The following is a 19,107-nucleotide window of genomic DNA, read 5'->3' on the forward strand; positions in this document are numbered from 1 at the left end:
CAAGCCCCTCTGTGTTCCAACAAATATTAAACTGTGCTTGCCATTTGTCTAAGGAATCTTGTATTAATAAACATGAAGAAGAACACTTTTACCTCCCACACTCAATGACAGAAGAAAACAAAGACCAGCTGTATTCATCAATGGATCCTTGTTCTGCACATAAAGGCTAATTACATTTTACTTCAAGCCTACACATGGAAAACTTTGCTGCTGCCATCTTGTCAAATTCAGCTTCTGATATTCCAGCTGACAGACGGCAGTGACTGCACATAATAAACTTCTTTTCTTTGCCATTAACACCTTCGGCGCCCTGCGCGGGGGCGTCCGTGGGACGCGGGGACGCACTCACCTGCTGGAACGGGGACTGTGACCGGCGGGGATGACAGGAGCTAATTCGATCGCGGATTTTTATTTCAGCAACCGACCTCATCTGAAGACGCCTCGCTGGCATTAAGTTCGGCCGGTACCTCCCTACCTCACTTTGCACGGGGACATTTTGAAAAGATAAACAAACAAGCTGACATACCAATTTCCAGCTTTTAAGATCACAACGACCAGTCGCTAAGACAAAATCCAGACTTCTTAATGCTAATACTGAAGACTTCTTGCTGTGGATTTCTTTTATCTTTTTTCCTTTTTGTTTGAAAGATTTTTACCAACAGTTGAAAGACAACTTTATTCCAAACCCAAAAATCTTAGAAGTACTGTTAGCTTTAAAAAATTGACAATTATATTTTTTTTTCCTGAAGGCATTCCAATTCATCTGCATCAAATAAGTGTCTGTAAAACTAACAATTCTGGCCTAAGATAAAAATCACATGTTTTTAAAACATAAAATTACAATTGGCAATATGAGTAGCTTTTCAGACTTAGATCAAAAGAGGGTTTCTTTTTAGAAGAGAATCAAACTGTCCTTCACCGTTTTTATTGGTGTTTTTTCAACATTTCTCCCAGCTGTTACAATTAAAATAGATGACTGTCTACATTCAGTTCCCTTTTCATGTTTTTCTAGGTTTCCATATTGCAAAATTTGGGCTACAAATGCCGCAGATGACTGGTGTTATGCAAGAACTATTCCTGCCATAAATATCCAAAACAATGATAACATATTTCTGCTGTTATTAGGTCCTACAAGTTTGTTTTCACAGTACATTAGTTTGGGAGATAAAGTACATGCTTAATGTCTGCTTCAGGATTCAGCTCTACGATCACGATATTCCAGACCCAGCCTCCATAATCATTCTGCTACGGAACACAATAAACTTCTTGTTACTGTAGATGCTACTAATTTTATGTAATTCTGTGTGTGTTAGGTAAGAATCACATTCAAGATCATACGAAAATATTTCTGCGCGAATCTTTCTGAAAGAACAAAACACATCAGAAATGCGAACGAACAGTTTAGAGTTCATCTTTTGCTCAGGATGAATCGCAGTACTGAGGGAAGTCGTATTAAAAAATGAAGCAAACACTCTGCAAATAACAACATGAAAAAGGGTGAGGGGTTATTAGGTTCAGTGCCTGCAAGCGCCAAGCCTTGATCTCTGCCCGTTCCCACAAAAGCGACTGCAAGACAAAATAACAGTGATGGAGTTGCCAGCACCAGTTACGGACAGAAAAAAACCAAAAAAGACAATCTGCAGTAATTTAAGGCTCCATCAGAAACATCATTAGTATGTGTCTCTTAGAGAAGGATGAAATCAATCAGGGAACAAAAATACTTTTGATCACCTCATATGGAACTCAAAGGAAACTGGACTCAGAGAGCAAACCCCAAATTTACCTAAAAGATTATCTTGAATGATGTAAAAGGTGTTTCAACTCCAAGTGCTGATTCTTAACTACTGCGGACTGAGTTCTGTAAGCTCCAAGTTCCCCATGTGCTCAGTGGGGAATCGGATCCTCGGCGCTCGCAGACCCATGCCTTAAGAAATTAAACCTTGCTGCTAATTTGAGTGGTTTTGAAAACCCTGGAGGATGCAGATTGCCGTGAGCCAAAGCGGCAAGCCTGTACCTACCGGCAAAACCGGAGCGGGCCAGGGACGCCCACCCGAAATGGTTTCTTCCTTCCCAACCCCTTTCCAGACACAGAAATTGGGCTTAATACTGCTGATCGTGACAATTCCTTCTCATTACAAACTTGCCTTAAAGATGAAGGGTTCAGAGACAAACAGCAGAAGTCTGTCTCTCTTTTGTTGTTTCGTGCACTGATTGTTAATAAAACCAGGGGATAATTGAAAACAGTAGCCATTAAGAAGACGAGGATATATATTTTTGAGACTACGTTCATGTTCTACTTGAAAACAAGGAAAATTTTCCAAAAAAGCTACACTCTGTAATTCGGGGTGAATTTGACAGTGATGACTGCTACCGAAAAAGCAGAAAGTACCAGGGTGCCTAACGGTGCAACAGAATCCTTTACTAAACTACATTTTATTTTCTCCAAGATTGGAAGATCACGGTAAACATCTTATTTGTGAAGTTGCCCTATTTCTAAATAAAACATAAAAGATACATAGTATAAGAGACACACAGTAGATGCAGCACCCGAGAATGAAACCAGGAATGCAGCAGCATGTGTGCCAGGAAAAGTGTCTTGTTGGGTGGAAGAAAATATGAAAATTAATAATCTCTCTATAGGAGGCCAAATTATGACCATGTTTTCCCACAAATTTGGACTCCTGAAACTCTTCCATCTCGTCTGTCTCGAACAGACAGACACGAAACAAAAAAGCAGCAATACCCTAAAGGAAGACGTAGAAAGAAAACAGTAAAATCTTACTTTGCAGTAGTTTCTTCATCGTATTTTGTTTTCAGATCAAATAGTTCTGTTCTGGTTTTTTCCAAGGCTAAAAGGCATAAACATGAAGTATTACAGCACTGTAACAGCAGTGAAAAGCAGAAAGACTACTCCATATCTTTTTATTCAGCAATAAATAAAGTTGTACACCTCCTGATGAAAAATTATTTGCTTTATCTTTCTACCTAGGCAAACCGCTATGACTCAGAAAAAAACACAGCTTTTGATTTTTCACAATTTCTTATTGTATTTCTTTATATTGCAAAAATTCTCCATTTCTACTTAACAAAGCTAGACATTATTACTTTCTTATTAAGCTGGCCAAACTGCTTATTAATTTGGAACATTAATTGCAGTAATTCAGGGAATAACATTTCTTGTGTTCTCATGGTAAGCAAAACCAAATGTGTCCAGACCTGGAATCTTTAAGCGTGAAGAAATGAAGAGGAAAATTAATGGCCAGCAAGTCATAGTAACAGGCAAGACACACGGGCAGAAACTGGGTCCACACTGAACCCAGACCACTATACATATTTATCATAGTTCAGAAATGTGTGAAACCAGAGCAAAACACAACGCAAACGAAGAGTTCTGCGGCCTGCTCTAGAGCATCGCTGCAATTAACGCCGGCCGCGCTTTGCGCTTGGCCTCGTCCGCTGTATTTACCCAGAGACCGGCTGCAACACCAGCGCTCACTGAAGGTGTGAAGCCCAAAAGAAGCTCCGATTCACAAAGCACGCTGGAGCTCTGTCAGATCTCTCCGTGCTTCAAGAGCTGGTTCACACATGGTCCTGACCCATTTAACCATCTCTATCCTCTCCCCTCCAGCCTGACCATTGGTATAGGGCAGAATAGCGATGCCAAACCTGTTTGCAAAGCTTGAACTTTGTGTTCAGCTTCTTCCAGCTTCGAGGCTGTCGACATCTGTGTCTCCTGCAATTTTCTGTAACGGGAAGAGAAGAGGCGAGAACAGAGCTCATAATCACGTTAAACAACTCGCTTGTATTTCGCGAATTTGGAAGATAGAGTGATTAAATGTCTCAAGTGTAATCAGACAACTGACAACACCACACAGGCTACAAGGGGCTTCAATGGGACCCATAAATCATGTCGCGCTGCAAAACTGTTCATACTTTGCAGTCCCACTTATTAAAATTTTAACAGTGTAGCCACCTCATAACATAAGCTGTGAACATTATACAAGAGTTGACTGCTGCATAAATGACAACTTTAGTGGAAGGTTTTCTTGAGCATAATTTGTTTTGGAAATGTCACACACATTAAGAAAATTGTCACCAAGCACCCTCTGTTGTACAAAGTTAGTACAAGAAGAATGATACTTTTCCGTTTTACTGTCATAACGAAGACATTTGTTGCCATAACTGATAATACTGAATAGATGCAGCAGCTGTTTCATCATAGCTGTAATGATGCCAAATGCAGTAACATTATTAGCTACTCTTTAGAAAAACACGCATATTTCAAAACAAATCTCACATTGATATTTTCTATATAACATGAGGAAGCCTTTAATATGCTCACATCTCTTGTGTCCACAGGCAATATTTTCTTGTTTGTGGCAGTTATACACGTTTTAACATCATCTGGCCATACAGTCACTACACTCTGCCAAAGGCGAGACGATAGTAGTTCTGAAACTCATCTTTGAAAGGGAGTTGCTCCAACACCTCCCGGGGGTCGCTGCTTTTTATGACATAAATGCTTTTAAGATATTCTGCAGATTTCAGAATTCTGAAATGGCTCAGGAAACTACCAGCATCCTACTTGTACTCCACTGGGTGCATAAATTCATTCTCTGACAATAATGACCAGGTTAATAACTAATTATAGCGAGAAACAAGCGTCAGTTCCCTTCATACCAAATTTCATATGCTGAGAACTCGAAATATCTCTTATACACACTTATTAGTTATTTGCATTCCACAATCTGGCATTTTATTTTATTTTTAAAGATATCTGAATTGCACTTGTTAGAGCCGCTGCTTACATGCTAATTATTAGAAAAAAAGCTTTGCATTCACTGGTAGATTCTTCCCACTCAGTTCTGAATCTAAACAACCAACCCGCCAACTAAAATGCTCGTGCAAACTGATGGGCTTCCACACTAAGTTGAACATATTATAGCTTCGGTGTTATTGCTCCATGGGAGAAATAAATTCTCAAGGCAGGGAAGGCAGCCTGAAAGAACTCCCTCCTGAGACCCCTGGGCTTGTCCTGCCTGATTTGTTTGCCAACTAACCTACAAGATTCAACCATTCTCTGCTCATTTGCAAAAGATCAGAAATGCATCCAAGATGCTTCCAAAAATCTATGTAAATAATTAAAGCACTCCTTAATTTTGCCATGTAGGAATACGCAAACCATTTCAGGCTAATTCAGGAAGGCATCCCCTCTCTTAGATATTACCACAGGAGCGGGGGTGATGCATCTTTTACCCAAGCTCTTGGGTACAGAGTTTCATCTCAAACAGCTCGGGGTTGTACAGACTGTACAACGGTACCGTGACACACAAAGCGGACATGGCAGACCGAATTACACTGTCGGCTAACGCAGAAAGATTAGTGTCACAAAGGACAATGCAGCTACTGAAGAATAAAAGCAGGTTTGCACCCTTCTGAACATGACACCCCCCCCAAACACTACCTCCGAGAAACAATCTGTCCTTGTTTTACTTCCACACTTTCACGATTGTTTTTCTGTGCAAAGTTGAGTATCAAATGATTCCATGTCAAACACATAAATCACCAGAATCGCTCAATATATGAGCTGTCTGGGTACACTGAAGAGAGAGTCCTGGCTGGGAAGATTAAACAGAAAAATACATCTCTCCTCCTCTGCAATACCTACGGACACACACGGGCACACTCACCTCTCCTTCTCTGCAAAATCATTTTGTAACTTTTGTTCTTTTTCAAGGGCTATATTCTCTGCTTGGTTCTTCAGGGTCTGTTCATATTCTCGGATTTTCTCTTTAAGTGCTTTTATTGTAACCTCTGCAGAAAAACAATAGGGGAAGAATGAGTTTACACAGCTCCACGTGGTTCCACAACACAAGGCTTTCTTTACCCTGTAGGCTCAGTGTGTTTTAAACTTTAGCTCTTCAACTCTGACACAAAATCAATGGATATGAGTCCCTTTGGAGACCTTTTACTCCCTAAATGTTAAATTGAACTTTAAGTGTTTAGGTTGAGAAGGATCAATAGAGTTTTTGCTGGAAAGCAGGGCGAAGAAGGCTCCTCCTAACATGACTTTACCAAAAAAAAAAAAAAAAAAAAAAAGATATAAAAAAATCAATTGTAAAATATAATATCACCTTATTGACTAGTCTCAAATTAGCTTTCTGCTGAGTGGAGATTAATAAAGTCCCAGTGTAGGTTTAAGTATGCATTTACACACAGGACAGTTAATTCACATAACTGTGCTCATGTAAGATGAGGCAGTTTTCCTATGGTTCATGCACAGATGCAATCCAACACTAATTGAACACATATCTGGGATACAGCTACGTTCTGCTTCACAACTGATGAAAAATATGGCAGTTAGGATTTAACTGCTGTATTAACAGTAGATCAGATTCAAGAGACACTCTGGAGCCCTTCACATCCGTGTTGCTCTAACTGCCTTGTCATCGACACCGTGTTTTACGCACAAGCATTAACTACTCTAACTTTCTGAGTGCGCTTGTAGCCTTCCAGGGAATTTGCAGAAACCCTTCTCTCACATAAAGAAGTTCTCTTGCATTCGCTATGCCTGGTGATGGACGAGAGGAGATGCATAAAGCTGCAGTTGATGGCGCAGCCTTTGACGGGCAGCGTCTCGTGACGTGCCCTGATCCGTCCCTACGCGAAATCCCTTCGATCCCACCCCCAGGAAAGGGCTGAATCCTTATAGGGTTCATCGGAGGAAACGCGGGACGTGCACCAGAGTGTGCTTTGTAACAATAATGGAATCTGGAAAAAGCGTCAGACTGCCAGAAGACTCACAGCTAGCAATACATTTCAATGTTCTTACACAGGGATGCGCTGGTTTGGAGACGGCGGCTTATTAACAGATGCCATTAGCAACGCTTGCGGAAAAAAGACTTTTGGACATAAAAAGTTCTCATTCTGCAGATGCACCACAGAAAGACAAACTCTACTATGAGAAGCAAAGCCTGTGGGCTTGGGGAAAAGAATCTCGGTATCACAGAAAACCAGGGATAATCCTTTCGAAGTTTAGACTTTGAGAAGTCGACTGGAGAACTGCAAAGCCAGACTGTTGGTAGATGGGGACAAGGTCCACAGCCTGGGAACTCCACCAAAGGTGGCTTGGGCCACCGTGAGCACAAACAGGAGGGGAAAGAGGTAAAACTGATTGCCAGCAAACCAGCTGATTTTGAACGAAGGCGCGGGATTTTGCTAGCCGTGCAAAAATCAGATGAGGCTCAGTAATGAGTAACAGGCTGTGAAAATGACATGTCGCTTCTTTTTTTTTTCTAAGCCAAGGGAAACTCTACTCTGAGATCCAGGAAATAACACAAATTCTGATCTTTTCTTGAATAAGCAAAGGATGCTCCTTCGCAAAGACAAAAGTTTGCTTATTCACGCGTACAAAGGCTGTACGTGTTGTACCAGAGCCACCTTTGCTCCAGGTATTTTCAGACATACATCTGCAGAAATATTCAGGTATATGGAGGAGCACACAGTTAAACAGCCTCATGGAAATGCATATAGCTGCATCTCGACGAGGCTGTAATGTTTAAGTGGATACAAACCCACAAAAATTAATGCAAGAAGTACACAAATATGGGAAAAAATTACAACTTCTGTTGCAAAGCCTGTTTTTACCTTTAGACACCTAACAATAGATGTGTTGGACAAGCACGGTTTAATCCTTTACATTGTTCGAAGAATTAAGTGCCTTCTTTATTGTTCAGGTCAGCTAAAGCTTGCTGCCACTGTCATTTATACCAGTTTTGGAAGAAGTTCTTACAGGAACCGTCTATCTCCTGCACACCTCCAAACACAGAGATTAACTGATCAGAGCACCCTTAGCTAACAACAGCCTTTTCCCTGGATATCTTATTAACCCCTGTTCGAAACAGAGTGCAAAACTATTGCAAAAAAAAAAATGCAAATAATACAGTGGCAAAACAGAAAGGAAGTTAGTGCACAGCGGGGAAAATGAAAAATGCCAGTTTATCAGCAGTTGCAGCAAAAAACTCTAAGTCGAGATATTTTCTGCTTTCTGGGATGAACCGCTGTGTCTCGCTGGATGTACAGGACGCGCAGGCTCAGGAAACCTCTGCACAGCGAACTGCAATTGCTGGACTTTTCCAGCAAACCCGCTGCGAGGCTCCGAGCATCACGGGTCCCACACGGCGGCTTCTGCAGCCCAGCCTGAATCCTTGAATACTGGTACCTGTCCTCTCCGTGGCTCACACCCCCCACCTTAAAACACAATATAGAACTGCAAATACGCCCCTTCTGCTGAAAAGGAGATGGAACAGAACCAACTTAGTTGTTACGTAGCTTTCAAATGGTACCCGCTTGGGTGCAACAGGTCCACAGTATTAAAAACTAAAACCAAAACCCCCCACATTTTCCCAAACGCCTAAAAATTGACCTTTCCACCACCCAGAGTTGAGCATCAAACATGGAAATGCAAAGTCCCATGTATAGGCAAGCAGGTGTACAACTGAGCAAATTTTGTTTCCTGGTGCAGGAAACTTTCTCCTGAATCACAGGAAAACTTGAACAGTCTTAAACACAACGGCTTTAAATCTCATTGAGATTTTCATGTATTTTCATGTACTCTGGTCTCATTAAAACTTACTTAAATAATTAAACAGTATTAGCTTGTATTTACATTGCCCTATGGATAGTTTCTAGAGTAAATATACAGTAGGTATGCTGAATATACTCAGTAACACATTGCAGATTTAGACAAGGAAAAACAGGGTACAGAAAAAGTTCCGCTTGGGGCAGATTTGTGTGTAATAAAATACTGGATTTTCGTGTGTGTCTGTGTAAAAAGCCACGTGCTACGCACACCCACACGTACATTCAGCTTGATGTCAGCAGTAGCACCATCTCTCATTAAATGTCTACATATAATGTCAGTCAGGGGTGCAATTTTCAGGGAGTGACAACCAAATATGCAGAATAACAGCTCCATTCTCTGACCTGGTGCTACGGAAGACAAAACTCTACCCAAAGTCATATCTATACACATAAATACAGAAGTGGCTATAACAGACCATTATACTTGCTTTACTGAATTTCAATGCTACTGCCAACCCTACCTGTAAGAAATAAAACCGAATTTAATCCCAGTCTTCACATTTCAGCACGCATTAAGAGCTTATAAATGAATACATTTGCAACCTACCCTGATTTTTCACCTCGGCGAATTCTTTATTGTATTCCTCTAGAGTTTCCCTAAGTTTCTGGTTCTCTGTTTCAATATCGTGCATACGTTGAACCTTCAGCTGAAGCTGCTGCCCTAAATCCAAGGCTGGAACTGGATCTGTAAAAGAAACAGTGAAATAAAACGTAAGATAAGAGCAACGCTTCTGCAATTCACATAGTTCAGAGCACAAGTGTCCTGTTTTCTCCATTAATATCCATTTTAAATGCCAGTAAGATCCTGCCTTGTGTTATCATTCCTGTATGTTTCTCACCTTTAACAACCAGAGATGGTTCGGGGTATCTATGTTACCCTTTAAACCGGGGTGTGCTTTCTTCATCCTGGTGCTGATCCCCAGGGCAGCGTCCCTGGGTGCAGATACTCGTGGTACGAGGGCACGGGAGAGCCTCAAGTTTCAAGAATTTGTTTGCAAAACGAGGGGTTTTGGGTAAAAAGCAATGGAACTGCAGGGGTCACTGACGGCTGCTGTCCCTCACACGCCTCCGCTGCTGCGGGAGGGGATTTCTGAAGCAAACGGTGCCATCCTGCACAGCTGACCTCAAAAAAGCTTCTTTGATCATGGAGATCCAAGCCGTACTTTTTCTAATTGGCAGACCAAGAATAATCAGAAATATTGTGTGGATGTAATTAATTCCATGAACCTTGGGGTTTGTGGCTCTTGTTCCCCCTTTTTCTTCTACTACTAATTGAACAGAAATCAGACATTATTTTGACATGTCCTCTCAGTAATAATTCTCCGCTGTTCATCCCCTTCTGCTCAAGAGAGTCCTCAGTGCACACCTGATGTGTACAGACGTGATTTATTCTGGGACCTCCTCCCAGTCAGAATAGGAAAACGCTGGAGTCCGGTGGATTTACAAAAGATTATTCAATACATTTCTGTTATGGGCGCCAGCATCTCTTGTGAAACGGCTGCAAAGATTTAGTCTCCTGTTGAGGAATGCTAAACACCAAACTCAGTGGATCAACAACAGTATATATTAGGGAGTTCACTTAATTTTCAACCACCAGAGTCATTCATTTTTCAGACCACCCTCAGTCTCTGGAAACACATAATAAGTCCATTGTACCTCTGTTAACACATTAAGCATGAGCCCGTGTGTTTTTTCAATATGCCAGCGTTGTTTCACAGTTTATAAAAGAATAGTACTGGGTTATGTTGAGCTCAGAGGCATTATAAGTAGCAGCCTGCTGCATTTTGTTACTTCGCTTCTTCAACAGCTTATGGCATTACCCTGTTCATAATACAAAATCTAGGTTGCTTGTCATCTGTTCTCTGTACATACATAGTTTATGACTACACAGCTTTTTCATTTATGCTTTTTAGGCCAAATACTTTTCGTTATTATTATCTGTATTAAAATATTTATAATAAATCAAACTTAAAATGTTATTGTGGCAGAGACAAGGGGTACAGGTAAGGAATTAAATATAAAGTTTAAGTCACGGCAGCAGCACGAGTTAAAGGCCCTGCAATATTTATGTCGGGTCCAATTAAGGCAGGGGCTGTCACAACATCACCCTTCTCCCCCGTAGGTCTGTCGACCTTTATCTGGAGCGGCCGCTTTGTCACACTGTGCAGCTCAGCGCTTCTGCAAAGAGCGGCCCAGGACATCCATCTGCTGAGCACCAAGGAAGGCTGGATTGCCTCCATCTATCCGCGGCTTACATCCTTACAGGATCCGCAAAACATAGCAGGCAGGGATCTTAAGCTTCGGTCACGATACTGCTGTAAAATTGCGTTAAAAAGCCACAATGAAAGAATCGAACTTTACGAAGTTGTGGGTGCACTTTGCCCCCTTCACTTTAACGTGCCCACGGTAAAACGCCAGGGCGCTCACGAGAGGTACTTTGCTCCAAATACTCAGGGCTTTTTACATTTAAATCAGTAAAGAATTAAAAGACAAAAATAACATGGGCATTATGAAGAGAATAATGACTAAACCTTTAGCCAAATTTGCAGTCCCTGAGAAGCTTTATGTACAAAATGAAAATGCTTGCAATCTCATAATTATTCATCAGGACATGTATATTTAATTTAGCTCTATTAAAGGTTAATGTTCAAGTAGCAAAACAGAACAAACAAAATGTAAAAACAGTCTCTGTGCATTGAACTTCAAACTCCGCTATAGCCTGTTTGAAGGACTAATGGCCTCCAGCCACTAAAAACTGCTTAAGGACATGTAAAAAAAACCCCATGGTTGAAGCACCTCTTCGACTTAATTTTTATAAATGGCATTAAAGAAAACTAACCATTGCAGGACAATAAAATGACCAAGACATGTTGAGCAGAGAGACAAATACTTCATTTCTCATGGCAAGCCCCAACATGCTCTTTAACCTCAAAAAACCTAAACCCCCAAGATTTCTGAAGTATTTACAAACACCAATTAATGTGAAACAAGTATAAACCTTACAATATGAACAACTTTTTCCTTACCTGAGTGGAGTGGATTTAAAAAGAAATGAAAATACTCTCCTTTTCCCAACACATGCATGCATGAAAAAGCATACTTTTTATATTAACCAGACTGACAAAGTGTGTTTCATGTCATTTAACAGGAGGTCACTGAATTTTTAAACAAGCAATGGACCAAAACTTTCGATTCATTACACAAACAACAGGCATACACAGTCAAAAAAAAAAAAAAAAAATACATCAAGTGGTACTAGCTTACGGAGAGAGGCAAAGAAAAAAACGCCTTTTCTGCAATCCATAGAAGAATTATCTCACTTAACACTTAAATGAGGAAACCTCATCACAAATTTTCTCTTGGTCTGAATCTTCTCTGCCTTGCAAAGTTTCAGAAACCCTGCTAGGCATAAGATAAATAAGAAACGAGAAAACTGGTAAAAGGAATCTGCTCATTCAGAACTTTTAAAGGTGTTTAGCAAGATCATTATTGCTCAAGAGTAAATTGAGATGTCTACTTTCATACTAATTTTAGTATATTTTTTTCTGTTGCTTCCTATTCTGTTCTATTTTCCTAACCCACTTGTTGCAAACTACGCACACGAAGAAGCCCTTGGCATCCCGTGTTTGCATCCGGATCCAACCCTCGAGAAGGCTTTTTCCACGCTCCCATACAAGAAATAACAACTGCCAGATTTTAAAACCAGCATCTGCAAAGCCTGTTCCTGCCTTTGCTTCCCAACGAACGGTCCTTCTGGTGCCGTTTCCCAAGCAGCTCCCGGGGCACGTCCCTGCGCTCCCCACCGGGACACCCCGCACGGGTTGAGCTTCTGTCCTCGTGGAGGCGGATGGACACGTCTCAATCAACACAGACGTGAAAAAAATTAACGTCACAAACGTAACACCATCTTTACAGCAGTTCACATCAAACAAGCCAGCGCAACGCAGCTGCTGCAACACCTCTCAGACTATTCGCACACCACATACATGGCCTGATGATAAATCTTTTTTGAATAGCAGCACAAGATAACCTTTTTTTTTTTTTTTGCTCCTGCGTGTGCATGTAAACTACATATTTTAGGAACAATTTTTAAAGGGCTGCAAAGATGCATCTTGCCAAAAGAGCGCGTTACACGGATAGCCAGAGGCAGCACCTCAGCACCGCGACCCCGCGCTGCTCGAACCAACCGCAGCCCGGGAGGTCGAACAGCACTATGGATGACCAGCTGAATTTCCAAAGTGAGTTTCATTTATAAAAACCCGCTGCCCCCCTCCCTCTGTGAGCTGGGGAAAAAGAAAAAAAAAGAAAGAAAGAAAGAAAAAAAAAAGGCACAGATCTTAATAATTCAATCTAAGTGTTTACACAAAGAGCAGTGTGGGTACCGCTGCCCTCCCGTCGCTGCTTGGGATGAATGTCCCCCCTTGTGCGCGGTCCTGCCATGACATCACGCTCCTGCCCGCCGTACTTTTCGCCAGGGCACTCTAGGCTAATGTAATCATACGATTACATAATTAACCCAGCTGTCTCATTAAGAAAATCAACTGGAATTCAGGGCATAATTAGTCATACGGCAATTAGCATGCTGATGAGCAACTGATGAAAAGCTGTCTCGATATGGAGTATGCTGGGACCACCCTCGTTATTTAAGAAGAGGAGGGAAGGAGCCCACCTCAGCTCAAGGAAAATGAGCTCGGTCTGGAAAGTTAATGTTGAAAACCCCCTGGCCGGGGCTGGTTTTGGTGCGCGGGGCGAGAAGCCGCATCCCGAACAGCCCCGATTCCTCCGGCTGCTGCGAACCCGCCAGCCCCTGCGCGGGGAGCGACGGAGGGATGGGCTGCGGGAGGAAAATTTGCCAAATGAAGTGGAAAAACCATGTCGTCGTTTAAATGTACAATTTACAGAGCGCTGTGGCCAATCACCCCCTCTCTCCGCGTACGTTTATAGATACGTACAGATAATTTTTGCTGCGCGCCGCTGCGGAGCGCTGCTCACCGGGAAGTTTCCCCAAGGAAAGCGCTGTGCAAACCCCACCTGGGGGGCGCCGCGGGCCGGGGGCGCCCAGGCCGGGCCGGACGGTGGGTCGGTGCCCGGTGCCGCGTTCCGGGTGTCCCCGGCGCCGCGCTCCGGGTGTTCCCGGCGCCGCGTCCCCGCTGCCGTGTCCCGGCTCCCGGCCCGGGCTGCGCGGCGGGGCAGAGCGAGCGGCAAAGCGCGGCCTGGATCGCGCGGGCCGGATCGGGAGCTGCCCCGCGGTGAGGCAGCTGCAGCCGCTGGGAGGTGAGAAGGGGCCGCTCGAACGACCCCAAAACCATCACAACCAAACGCTTTCCAGCCACTCTTCGACGCTCAGAAATGTGCCAGGTGCTGCAAAAGCGTACGGCGCCCGGTTCTTCCCTGCCCGAGGCCAGCGGGCTCGTTCTTCTGCTTAATTGCAAAAAGTGTTCATGTGGTATCTTAAAATGGAGCTCCTGAGGAGATTTTTCCGAAACAAAGGACTTCTTCTAAATCCCCTCCTCCCTCTTCGTTACAGGCCTGTAACACTGGAAACGTTAAGCAAGCAAGTTATGAAACAGTGCCAGAACTACAGGGGCAATTAATATTTCATATCACTGGAAATGTGTTTCCTAAGGTTTGGATCTAAAAATAATCCGTTGAAGGCAACGCGTTTCTTTCAACGAGACCGTATTTCTGTTGCCTAAACTATATTGTAAGCTAAGCTTTCTTAATGCCCACTCACAAGAAATGCCCACACAAAATGATAAGGGATGGGGGACGGGGGGGGGGCGGGAAAAAATCCTCAACACAATTTTATTAACGTCATTTAACTTTTTTAAAAAGCCAGAAGTTCGGCTCTGCTACGTCACGGTACTTTTGTCAAGAAGTAAAATAAGTTTCCGACTCTAAATGCATTGCTGCTCAGCCCTACGGCTGCTCCTTGCAATGAGAGGTTTATTTTGGAGAACGGGCTCCGGTTCGCAGGCAGGAAGCAGCTCTATCAGCTTTTGATGCACTAAGTGCTTTCTTGGGAGGCTGCGTATCTGAAAATAACCTGAAAATGTGTTTTAGAAAAAATAATAATTACATTGCAGCTTTTGAATATTCAAACACCTCACAGCATACTTAATTAATTCATTAATTACTCCCCTGAAATTTCAGGGGTAAATTGAAATTGCCTAGAGAGACCGAGACAAAGATTTCATGGAATAAATGATAGCTTTCCTCCTTTTCCCCCATGACTCTGGTAGCCCAGGGACAGAAGAGTTATAGCCGTAATTCCATTTGAAACAAAGCTCATCATCTCTCCAACTCCTCACTTCATAAAAAAACATGAAAAGGTTCTTCCTTCCATCAAGAATTATACATATTTTTCTTACTCCCTCACCCCACAGGACTGGGATCTGTTTATTTTTTTTAACTACTTTTTTACAGTGTTCTCCTCACCCTCCTCCCGTCAGAGCGTTTTGTAAGGGCTGTACCAGGGAATTCAAAGTGCCCACAAGAGGGTGAGGGACTCTCATTTTCCTCACCAGCGAAAAAGCAGAATTCCAAATTCCGCCGGCTTGTGAAAGCTGTAAAGCGGCAAAGCGATCCCGATGCGACCCCTGTGCGTGGGGATGGGGGAGTCGCAGCAAAGCGGCGCCTTTCCTCCCCATTAATCACAGCCGAAGCTCCCCGTGGCAGCACTCTGCAACGCTTGCGGGGTTAAGTGAAATGATGTGAGATGGTATATAGCCAGTTTGACCACAATCATATAGATCCCTCTGCCAGAATGTGGTTCTTAACATCTTTTGGGTTATTATTTAAAAACACCCTTTATTTATCTACCGATTCTAGAACAGCTCCTGCCAAAAGATGCCCTGGCCCTGCCCCAGATTATGAGATGTGCCTCTACACTCGTATCCAAAAAAGTCATATATGGCAGAGTAAATGACTGACTCCCTAACAAATTGCATTGGAGTTCCCTGTATTTTCAAAGGAATTACCAGAATAAATCCGCAGAAAAGTTTTTAATATTGAAAGTGGGGTATGCATAATAGGTGATCCAGTATTTTATAGCACTATAATATGCCAGCTGAAAAAGAACCTAATGAGTTAGAAGAGAAGCCACTATAACTGAAAATGTTCCAGTTTGATGGTTAATGTTCTAGTAACGGCTGAAGACATTGGAATTTACTGCTTGTACACTGAGCTCAGCGCAAAGCACAGGACACTTACAGAAAATCACTTGTACTCTAAACTTTCATTTCTCCTACTTGGAGATTATAAAAAGAACCATCCGCTATGTTTGAAAGCATTTCTGCCACAATCATTCTTTCTCCTAAAAGCTTCTGAACAGGCTTAACATTAAACCCTCCGAAAGCCAGGCTTTGTCCTAATTCCAGCCCGCATTCCTGCAGCCGAGAAGGTCCAATATCCCCCATCGCATCCCCAATCCACCTCTTTTGCTCCAAATATGCGATGCTGCTCTAACTTTACCCCCGGAAGCGACAGCTTTCGAATGGTGCTGTGTTCCCAGCTCCAGGTGGACGGTACCGGCGCCCGCAGGGGTATCTGCTCTTACACAGCACGTTCCTCCTGCTTCTATTCATCGCATCCTTCCCCTGATCTGCACCTCCCCTCTTCCTCCCGCGCCTCCAGCCTACCAAGCAAAATAGGGCTTGACAACCACACAATAAATTTTTTAAAGTGTATGCTTTAGGGATACTTCTTCCTTCGAGTATTTATTCTAGCTTTTACAAAGGAATTTAGCCAATTATTAATTCAACGAGGAAAAAAAATGAAAGAAAAAAAAGCATGCGATCAGACAAGCCCAATTTCAAGACGCATATCCAGGTAACAGAGCTATTTTTAGTTATTTTGACACCGGTTGCAAAACGCAAGGATAAAGTGAATGAACAGTGAAGACGAGAATTGGCCGAGACTTTGCGCTTAATCTGGAAGTAACTATGTAATGCTAACAGTATGCCCTACCAGCGTGCACTCATCCAGTGCAGCTCCAAATTTGTATTTTATGCTGTGTCTCTGAATTCAAACCCCAGAGGGAAGGACAATCAAGTGACTATGAGCTACTTCTACATTTCTCAGCGCTGGACGACCCGAAGGCTGGAGGAGCATCCCCGGCGATTCAGAGCGCTCTGGAAAATAAAACAGGAGCAGCACTGACCCTACCAAAAACTACCAAAACGCTGCTCAAAATCCCCTCTCTGGGGCATTTTTCATATGTTTATGCAACTCTAGTTTTTCACCTGGTCTGAAGGTGCTGGGGCAGCATCAGGGATTTTGTCTTCAGGTGGGATACAGTCACAAACTAAATCGCTGCCTGCAGCCACAGGGGTTTACAGCTTTTCACTCTTCCCAGTATTAACTATGCTCCGTTTTCTGCTTAATTTTATCAGATTTTCAAGTGTGTTTGGAAAGATCCCCTACTGCTTTGTTCGAGGGGGTGCCTGTGCTACGTGTGTTGTCCATGAGCAAGTTTATTTTGCTTCCTTTCCTCCTAAGTCTACCCACTGGAATACTGTGTTATTTTCCCTGTAAGGCTGAGAAAGGGCACATGTTAAGAATATTATTTCCCTTGTAAAGTTAGGGGCAGCAAAAATATAAGCCTTTTTATTTTATGTGTCCATCTCCAATTTCATTCAAATATATTTTATGTGGAAAGGGGTGACCGTTTTGACACATATTATTAAAAAACCAAGACCTGCTTAACATTTTTCAGACTGTAACGATACCAAACGTTTATCAAATATTCTCTCTGCCGATCAGTCTTGACATACCACAAACTCAGGGTATAGTACGACCCAATCTTGCTCTTTAGACAAGAGTTTTGCCAAACAACTAACGATTAGTCCAATGAAGAGTGCTCTGAGTATTGACTTTTTCAAACTATGTTTCTAGTATTCTAGTTTGGGATTTGCTTAACACAGTCCGAACCTCTTTTGCTTCTCCTCTCTTTACATCTCCCCTAAATTTACATTAAACCAGCTCTTCTCTACCGACACAAAAGGCTGGGTGTGCTTATGTTGCTATTTCAGCACATCATGCAACTTCTGGGTCAGCTGGGTATGGAAAACTCTACACAGACTTTCTGCGATCGGGGCTGGCATTAACCTTTATGCTTTCTGCTTAACATTACGCTCTACAGAAAAATCCAAACACGTCACATAACGTACATAAACGCAACAACTTCATACACATTTATCGCCTCCAACATAAGCAGCAGATAATTCCTTGGGGGGAAAAAAAAAATAAAAAATCAAACCTCTTTTTCTCTTCTAGATGACCTTTAACCTCAGAACATTGATCAAATACACTTTAAATTGAAGTCTTCTCTTAGCCCGAAGAGCAATACAAGTCTGGAGAGTGTTGCTAAGCTGTAAATAATCAGACGCCGTGGAGTGAAGGAATGAAGCTCTTTTTATGCGCGAGAAACCAATTTTGATTTCTGCCTTTAGAAGTAATGCCCTAACGCTCACTTTGTGCTTTACTGATTACTTATTTTAAAAGCACCTTGTGTTTCCTCAGCTAAATCATCCCTTGGAAAAAGGAAGCTCCATGCGGGGCAGTTTGAATTTTGCAAGGCTGAACTGCAATATTATTTCTAAACAAAAATACTACATGTAATGATGGGTACGTGGAAAACTCCGGGAACTGGCCTGTTTTGCCTTCAGCCCCCTGAGTAAGACGCAGCCCCCGCGGCCGCCGTGCAATTTGTGACAGCAAGGAGTAAGGGAAAGAGAAAATTTCCACTTGAGCCATCTTTCATTGTTATTGCTTTTAATTGTTTTGACAGGGCACATTAAAAAACAAAAAAAATCTTCTTTTTACCTTCTCCGTTATTTTATACTTCCCTTAGTAGGTCCTCTGAGCTAAAAAACACATCATGCACATTATATAGCAAACTTATGGCAAATCTGCTCACAACAGAGACCTGCGAAATCTCCAGTAAAAACACACGAACATACCTTTTTACACCCCAAGAGTCATTTAGCTTCGTGATGAGAAAATCCCCATTAAGCAGAGACCAACACCATTTACGGTTCGACCCCAGAAGGCTGCACAGTTCGCACCAAACTGAAAGCAAATCCTTGGCGTTAACCGCCCGGTTCACAAACACGTACGTGCTGAAAAAGCACAAGATGTTTTCCTGTTCTGTTCGTACGGGGTATAACCCAGACACAACACCGGGCCTGAGGCGGAAAAGCAGCACCCACCGCCCGGCACCCAAATTTTGTCTGAATTTTACCTGGAAAAGCAGCTTTCAGGTACTTTTTGGGTACAGAAGATACACAAGCAGCTTTTATAGGAAAACAGCCCCTGAACTCCAACTCGGTTTAGTTGCTGCCAGATCGAGATTGCGGATTTTCTGTTTAAAGGCAAAATTGTTGGTTTTTTTGCCTACAAATCCAACTGTGGCATTGTGCAGGAATTGCACAGTAATAAAGACACGGCATAAAGTGAAACTAT

General features: G+C 42.5%; 1 protein-coding gene across 5 annotated transcripts in view; it reads right to left on the reverse strand.

The window, feature by feature from the left end:
• The window catches only part of CUX1 (cut like homeobox 1), a 263,475-nt gene that overhangs the window by 124,437 nt on the left and 119,931 nt on the right, over positions 1–19,107 (reverse strand). For all 5 annotated transcript variants that reach the window (XM_065647494.1, XM_065647491.1, XM_065647490.1 and 2 more), the window contains exons 5-8: positions 9,191–9,328; positions 5,691–5,814; positions 3,667–3,743; positions 2,783–2,849 (exon numbers count right to left, since the gene is read on the reverse strand). In XM_065647494.1, coding sequence (XP_065503566.1) covers positions 2,783–2,849; positions 3,667–3,743; positions 5,691–5,814; positions 9,191–9,328 — 406 coding nt within the window. The remainder of the gene's footprint in view (positions 1–2,782; positions 2,850–3,666; positions 3,744–5,690; positions 5,815–9,190; positions 9,329–19,107) is intronic.

This window comes from Caloenas nicobarica, chromosome 17 (assembly GCF_036013445.1).
Source record: "Caloenas nicobarica isolate bCalNic1 chromosome 17, bCalNic1.hap1, whole genome shotgun sequence".
Classification (NCBI taxonomy): Eukaryota; Metazoa; Chordata; class Aves; order Columbiformes; family Columbidae; genus Caloenas; species Caloenas nicobarica.